Source organism: Lutjanus erythropterus, chromosome 6 (genome assembly GCF_056507025.1).
Source record: "Lutjanus erythropterus isolate fLutEry1 chromosome 6, fLutEry1.hap2, whole genome shotgun sequence".
NCBI lineage: Eukaryota > Metazoa > Chordata > Actinopteri > Lutjaniformes > Lutjanidae > Lutjanus > Lutjanus erythropterus.
In genome coordinates this window covers 27,632,235-27,639,868 of record NC_139322.1, presented here as the reverse complement: position 1 = coordinate 27,639,868, position 7,634 = coordinate 27,632,235, and the positions used below count along the sequence as shown (strand labels likewise).

Sequence of the window (7,634 nt, the reverse complement as noted above, 5' to 3'; positions counted from 1 at the left end):
GCCCTTCTTGGTGCCACAAAAGGTTCCAAATGCTGACCGTTTGGCACAAACCTTTAATATCTGTGATAATGAATCTGCTTGGCGGAACAAAGACACAAAGCAGGTTTCCAATGTGTATTTTTAAAGCAGTGTGCAGTTTGTAATAACATCTGGAAATACTGCATCAGGACTGGTAGGATTTTAATAGTTGTTACCTGCTATGACCAGAGTGAAATGCCAGTAAGAATCCAAACAACAAACAGGCAGTACTAAATATATAAGGACTGTATTACATGGCTGCAACTCATCATGTCTGCATGATGCCCCATTTATAAAAGCTTGAAATGTACAGCAACATGAATTGTAACTTAGTCACTTTGTTGCAGTCCTTGACAGTACAAACATAATGTAAATGCACTTCTCAACAATGACCAGAGCCAAGGCCCCTGACAAGAACATGTAGGCATTTATTATTCTCCAATTTGGCTACTGCGCTATAAATATCTAGAACAAAAAGTAAGTCTTCACATCATCTGTAATAACGAGTTAATCTCGTTTAAAATCCTTAAATAAAATACTTAAGAACTTGCAATGAAATATTCATTTTCTAGTAGCACTCATGAGTCAACCGCATCAAAATAACAGCAGACAAATAAAACCTAATTAGTATTTACAAGTCTGTTTAGGATATTTCTTTAAAAAACATTTCTCATGCAAACTCAACGTGCAGGGAACATGCACAAGGTACGACCAGAAAAAGGCATTTTAGGACACAATTATTCATTGGCATTGTTGAGCATGAAAATATGGCCTGTTACCTTTGGTAGCACAATGATAAATGAAAGATCTGCTAAATCTTGTTTACAAGATACATACAGTGTGTGGCTAATGAACTGATGCAACGCTTTGTCTGCATGTATTTCATTTCATAACCCAACCATTATTCCCAGTGCAAATGTGTGCCTAAAACCAATGCAAATTGCAGGACCTTGAAGGCAACTTACAAATATAAAGACATGGTTTACAAGATCATGTTGCATAAAACATCTGTAAGATACCAGAACATTGTAGCCATAGTAGCTAATGCATCTCTCCACGTGATACATCAGCTCTGTTCTTTGAGCAATTACATACAGTATTTAGGCGAACGTAAACATGGAGAGCACAACATTGGCCAATAAGAGAGAAAGATCACAACTTGTAATTTATCATTTCCATGAACAAGTTTCATGGATGCTTAAAAGTGTATTCCTACTGTTGTTTTCCACAGCTGAGCCCAGAGCTTTTCAGTATAGCAGTGCAGATCCTGGAAAAGTTTCCCTATTAGTAACATTTCTTACAATAATCATGTGACATGACCGTTAAACTCAGTCCATCAGCTGCTATTCCATACCATGAAGTTACCCAGTGGCCCTGTGATCTGAATAATGCAATCCTTCATATTAATGTGTAGCAAATATGGAACATATTCTTTGATCATGTTATGGTTTCACTGGTCTCTTTTTTCTGCAGAAAAAAGCTCAAACAAAGCATGTCTTTAACCCTGTAATTACAACCTTGATGTTTACTTTGATCTAACAAAATCTAAACATCACATTAGTTGCGACCGTCTGTCAGTCAGTGTTTTAACAAGGAGCATTGGACTAGAACAATAAGTACAGCAATGATGAGTTGATGCAAGAGCTGCGTCCTTTCTCTCCAACTTGTGTCACATGGATATACACTCCCTCGGTAGGACCCACATGGGTATGGCAGATCTTCAAGCAGCTCTTTGAAGGAAACCAACTATGAGCGCAAAAACAAATGAGTAGACAGTCCACATGCAGTGCTGCGCATCATTTACCTACAGTAGGCTGACCACTCGTCTGTAACACCAACTTCAGGAGGTGTGGGCTTCTCATGGGCTCAACTTACACACACAGAGGGAGCAACACCTTCCCTCAGACAGCGCAGTGTTAACACATACACATGGGTTGAACTCTGTTGTAATTTAGAGGAACTGTGGCTGTTAGAAGCCGATCTTGCCGCGGGTCATGGAGTAGCCCAGCTTGGCCTCATTGTTGATGAAGGACATGATCCCCAGATAGGTCTCGATGAGCAGGGGTCTCTCCAGGATCAGGACACCGTTAGCCCGACCAGGGATGGGGTGTTCCTTATGGGCTTTCTTTACAGCCTGTACCAGCTGGGTCCTGAAATTGTCCAACTTGGCAGATAAAAGAAAAAGAAAGTGAAATTTGACAACTCTTCCATAAACTTGTATACAAAAAACCAACACTTGGTACATCAGACTAGTTAAACATCATCAAGCCTCAGTCACCAAGGCTGCACCCCCTTTTGGGGGAAAGATCGTGATTTCATATAATAAATGCTGAAAACCTGCTGTGTAACAGGGTGCACAACACATCAACAGTCTCTCATTTTTCCTGGAAAGGCAGCCCAAAAGGAGGCCGTTAAGAATGTATGAGCCTCAAGAAAATGTTAAAAAACTTTCATAGCAATTTGATTCATTTTTGATGACCATAAATATTAATTTGCTTTTGTCATTTAAATTATGCCGAATAAGAAACTAGAATCAACTGGTTTAATAACCAAGGTCCTTCATGTTGAGATTTGAGGTACATAAGATACATGAATAAGTGAGGTAAATAGTGCCAGTGACAGTTACTACTGATAGATAACACTAACTTGAGTGGGAGACTGCTGGAGTTCAGTCATAATGTTACAGTACAGCAGCCTCAGACTGTTATCTCTGACTAAATCTCAGCCTAGCTTAGATCAGAGAGTTGTCTGTTGGCAGGTTTTGTTACTTACAGACCACACTCAGTCTAACTATATCTGGTAATTCAATAGTAGCAGTGTCTGGCCACTGTGTTGGGTCACTGATCCACTTGGACAGAGGACGACTGAAGGGGCATGATGCCTGACAGATAAACCTTAAATACTGATTAGACATGTCTGTAAAACATTTTTTTTAACTCGACATGAATGCATACAAGCCTTTAAAAACTGTAACTCAAAAAGATGTAAAACTTCATTAATATTGATAGGGTCTTCTATTTTCTATCCTCAGAGATGGGGCGTGGCTATACTGTTTTTGCAAAGTACCCACAACTGTGGATCTGATGTATGACTGGATTATAAAACTACATCTCCTGGAGTTTCTCTCAAGTTTGAAATAATGTGATTCAGACTTCAGAACTAAACTGTTCTTGGTTACTGCATGTAGTGATGCTAATGGCTCTGAATGATGCAGTCAGAAAACTGCCCCAGGAACTGTTGTTATTCAAACACAAAGTCACGACTACACTGCTTACAGTTATATGAATAGCTGTCTTTCTCTTAAGAGATGACTTTCATTTCTAAATAGGCAATCAGTCTTTTGTGTCCAGTTGAAATGTGACGGCTAGAGCTGTTTTGCTGCCTAATGTGCCTGAATGAACTGCTGTACCAGTGGTCACCATTGTTAGTCTTGTGAAATAAATAGAAGACCAACACAAAAAAAGTTAAGAGTACCTTACATTTCAAGTTTTAAATCCACAGATGTTTTCAAAACATGTAATCCATTAGAAAATTGCAGCCTCAGGGCTGCTATTGTCCAGTGACAGGGTCCATGTGGCCCACGAACCTGTTATTGAGCCTTTATTCTGAAAGGGCTCAGTGCTGTGTTTATTAATAATGAACTCTATCGTTTATATTAAACAACAGCTTAATCTCTCAATGCCACGCATCCATGTTGTTTAGATTGTTCTTATTCTACTGTTGCTGCTACAATATTTGGAACCTGTGTCCAGCATGCATGGCATACTGCAAAACCTTAAGTTTTGGACCTTACCAATAAAAATAATACTTAAGAGTCACCTTACAGATGCTGAAAAAACACGGCAACTTTGGGTTTTTTAATGACATCTTGCACAAGGTCAGCCCTCGTCGTAAGCTAATGCTGTCTGGGGGACTTTGGCATGGAAAAATTTGGGACCCCCTGCCCAATATAGAACATTTCTGATTGTTCCATTATGAAAGATTTGGCCTTTATTTGGACTTTGAATCATTGAGATTATACCTGGCAGAGAGAGGCCACCTTCTCATCAGCGTGGGCCATGGGGTGCTCCGTGAAGGTGGCGTAGGGCATGTCTGTGGACCAGGGGTTCCAGCGGTTTAAGAACGAAGCCCGAGGACGTTTGTCCCACTGGACACGAATCCCATAGCCTTCTCTCCTGTCAGAAAACACAAGGTTATAAGGATTGGCCAGAAATACACCAACACACTACTGCTGAGACAAGTATGCATTTTCATATCAGAATTCATAGTCTTTTTTTTTTTTAAATCTCCCCAATTCTAAAATAACAAAAATACTACTAAAAATATAGATCTTGAACTGTTTAATGGAGCAGTTACAACTAAGTGACAAAATGACAGCTGCAATATATTATGATTACTCACGCCACATGCATGGCAGGAGTGGTCCTCTTCTTAATGCTGGCATTAATAAACTTAGAGTAAATAATACTAAAGCTGTTGGCAGACTAAAATGTTTTGCCATACTTGTTTAGGGATTTGGGTGGAAACTCGAACTCGCCCACTGAGATGGTGTCTACAGCGTTGAGAGAGATCCTGACGACCTGCTGACACAACAGGTTGATGAAGTCGTACTTGCACACCAGCAGTGACCTGCACACAACCAAAAGATGTCAAACCGAGATGAAGCAGTATGAGATTTTCATATCACAATTTAAGTGATCAAAATGATCATGTTTATCAGTATTATTGTGGTATTGTTAAAGTGTGCTGAAAATATTGAAAAAAAATACTGACAAACAGTAAAAACCTCAATTTGAAATGACATTATGTTCTTTGTAATGTCAGTGTTTTCACTGATGCAAAACAAATCCATGTAGCTGCTGTACCTGCATATACGAGACTGTTGCTGACTTTGGTTGATGCATGATAGTATTTGCCATGAGATTTTCAAAGCACAGTGATCAAGCGTGGATTTAATGATGATTAAAATTTGGAATGGTAATAATAATTGTAAGGGACTTTACCTCAGTTTATCATAAAAAACAAAAAAAAAAAAACAGTAATCATGAGATCCCTAATCCTTTACTGATCCACCAGAGGGGAAATTTGGGTGTTACAGCACATAAGTACAGGCAGATAAATTTAAAGTGAATAAATAATTAGATATGTATAAAAAAGAGATAAAGACAGACAAAATGCAAAATTACAGGCAACACATACAAGTAAAGAAAATATTACTTTTGACTTACCTATCAGTTACAAGCACAAGTCTCTCCCTCTCATTATTCCAGTGGTCAACTCTATAGAAACGGAGAAATACGCCAATCAGTCAAAAGCTTGATTTGAAACCTGGGAGACTAAAACATTTGTTTTTACTGAGTTGAAAGTTAAATATATAAAAGTACAAGATGAGGTGGACAAAGTATCAAATCTTAGCTAACTTTTAGCCTGTAGCCTTAAAGGGACAGTTCACTCCAAAATCAAAACTACATATTTGTCCTCTTACCTTCAGTACTATTTATCCAACTAGATTGTGTTGGTGTGAGTTGCAGAATTTTGGAGATATCAGTTGTAGAAAGGTCTGTCTTCACTTGAATATAATGAAACTATATGGCACTCAGCTTGTGGTGCTCAAAGTGGGGGAAAAAAAACCTGTGAAAAATCAACAGCAATGTCTCTGTCCGGAAATCATGACCTAGTTACAGCGAAAAATTATTTTCCGTGAATAAATGCCTTCAGTGCTGTTCTTTTCCTGTTCTATTCCCCACAAAAAATTATATTTGAATAATTAAATTAATATCATAAACATGCAACACACAGTAGACTCAGCTTAAACTGATGACTACTGATTAACTAGAACAATCTTTAATTGCGGTTAGGCCGATGGTATCCTGACACACCGGATGGTTTGTTACACAGAACAATCTGTGAAGTCATCCTTAGAAACTGTTTGGAAAAGGGGAGGCACTTTCAAAAGACAACCATTTGTCTATCATATTTAACACGGGTCAACTTCAACCAATCAGATCAACGCTTCCATGGACACTTCTCACTGTCATCACGCCTGAAACCACGCCTGTAGCTGCCAGTGGTCTGGACACAAATATATAACTTCAAGCCTGGAAAGAAAGAATCCAGCTGCCTCACAATGTAAGTCCTATATGGGGAACATACACAAAACTTTCACAAAAATGTGTGAACTGTTTCAGAAAGTGGAATTAGTTTCTATTAAATAGATATTTTCACTTAGATAACTTACTTATAACATGGACAACATGTTTTTCATAAGATGGGGGTATAAAATATGCACTGTACATTTGATTATGGACTGGATTGTCCCTTTAATAAATGCATCAATAAAACCCTGCAGTGGACACAGCAGCAGTGTTAGATACTCACTCGGCCAGCAGCCAGACGCTGAGCACCTCTCCATCCTCAGAGGGCAGAGCCACGGTCCTGATGTCGCTCACCGCCTGCTCGATGGTACCTGGCTGAGATCAACAGCACACACCCGTCAATCATCAGCATCATCGTCCCATCCTTCCCTGTGATCTGCTGCTACAGCTTTCACTGTAATGCACTGCTGCTGCTAAAGGCTGGTGAGTTAAGGGGTCGTGTTTATTTACCACAACTAAGAGCATGAGTGGATTGAAGGGGGTTATTTTCAGGGGACATGCGCATGTAGTCTAATTACAAACAAGCCGGCCTCGGTGCGGATTAACACCAACCCTCACCTGTTATGGAGGAACTTACCCTGAACACGAAATAGTCCTTCACTTTCGCCTGCATTGTGGGGTTGTGTACATGAAAAGGCGTCAGCGTCTGTAACGGGGGGCAGCAGGCCACCGAGGCTCCGTGTCTGAGGCTTCGTCCGGCGGCCTCCGGCGGCGTGAAGGCAACCTCGACCCCCTCCTCGGTTTCTGCGGGGTGGAGAATCGCAGCGCCCGGACTCTCCGGCTCCACCGTGTCGTTCAGCTGAAGCATGGTGGTGCGACACACGCTGTCCGCGGAGCTTCCCGACGATGTGCGCCAAGTGTTAGATTAGAAAATGTCCTTTCGAGGATGCAGACTCACCCATTGCGCACGAATAATGTTTTGATTGTGAGGGCTACGAGGAAGTAGTGCCCTCTTGCTTCACTTCCCCCCTTCAATGTCTTTCCTCTTAAAGGGACACACTGCTTTTGACCCAGCTATAACATAAACAAAGTGTTTACAGTGGAAGAGTCCAGTTTTCATAATCACGAGTGCTTTGATGGTTAAATAATCAAGTAAAGAGTTGCAGTGTGTTTTATTAATTTATTGGCTCCTATCAACCTTAAAGGAAAACTTTGTCACTTTTCATGAGGATGTCCAGTAAGTGTTGTTGATGGTAAATTTACTCCATAAAAGGAAAACATTCCTCAGTGTGTGCTATACAGACTGAAAAAAAACAGAATTCTCCTGCTTGCAGAGCTGTGCTGCAGTGCCTATATGTACCAGGGTGCATTATGGGCAAGCTTCTAGGGCTCAACAATAAGGATTTAAGTATTTTTACATGCACAAATTGCCAAACTGCTTTTTTCAGCCTCTCAAACGTTTAAACTTTTTGCTTTTTTTTCATTATCATATTTACCTGCATATCTTTGGGTTTTGTACTG

At 40.1% G+C, this 7,634-nt stretch overlaps 1 protein-coding gene across 1 annotated transcript; it reads right to left on the bottom strand.

Moving 5' to 3' along the window:
- Window positions 1-100: 100 nt before the first annotated feature.
- tprg1l (tumor protein p63 regulated 1-like) lies at window positions 101-7,159 on the bottom strand. Its single transcript, XM_084721478.1, has 6 exons — window positions 6,751-7,159; window positions 6,397-6,488; window positions 5,247-5,297; window positions 4,522-4,647; window positions 4,040-4,193; window positions 101-2,182 (listed from the first exon to the last, which is right to left on the bottom strand). Exons 1-6 carry the CDS (start codon window positions 6,979-6,981, stop codon window positions 1,988-1,990), a joined length of 849 nt encoding a protein of 282 aa, XP_084577604.1. The 5' UTR covers window positions 6,982-7,159; the 3' UTR covers window positions 101-1,987.
- Window positions 7,160-7,634: the final 475 nt, after the last annotated feature.

Bases quoted from the DNA above. Each gene is read 5' to 3' on its own strand.
- tprg1l (XM_084721478.1), bottom strand. From the start codon at position 6,981: ATGCTTCAGCTGAACGACACGGTGGAGCCGGAGAGTCCGGGCGCTGCG. The intron at 4,648-5,246 runs GTAAGTCAAAAG...GGTTGTGTGCAG, and splicing joins CTTGTGCTTGTAACTGATAG to GTCACTGCTGGTGTGCAAGT. The intron at 4,194-4,521 runs GTATGGCAAAAC...GTTTTCTGACAG, and splicing joins CCACCCAAATCCCTAAACAA to GAGAGAAGGCTATGGGATTC.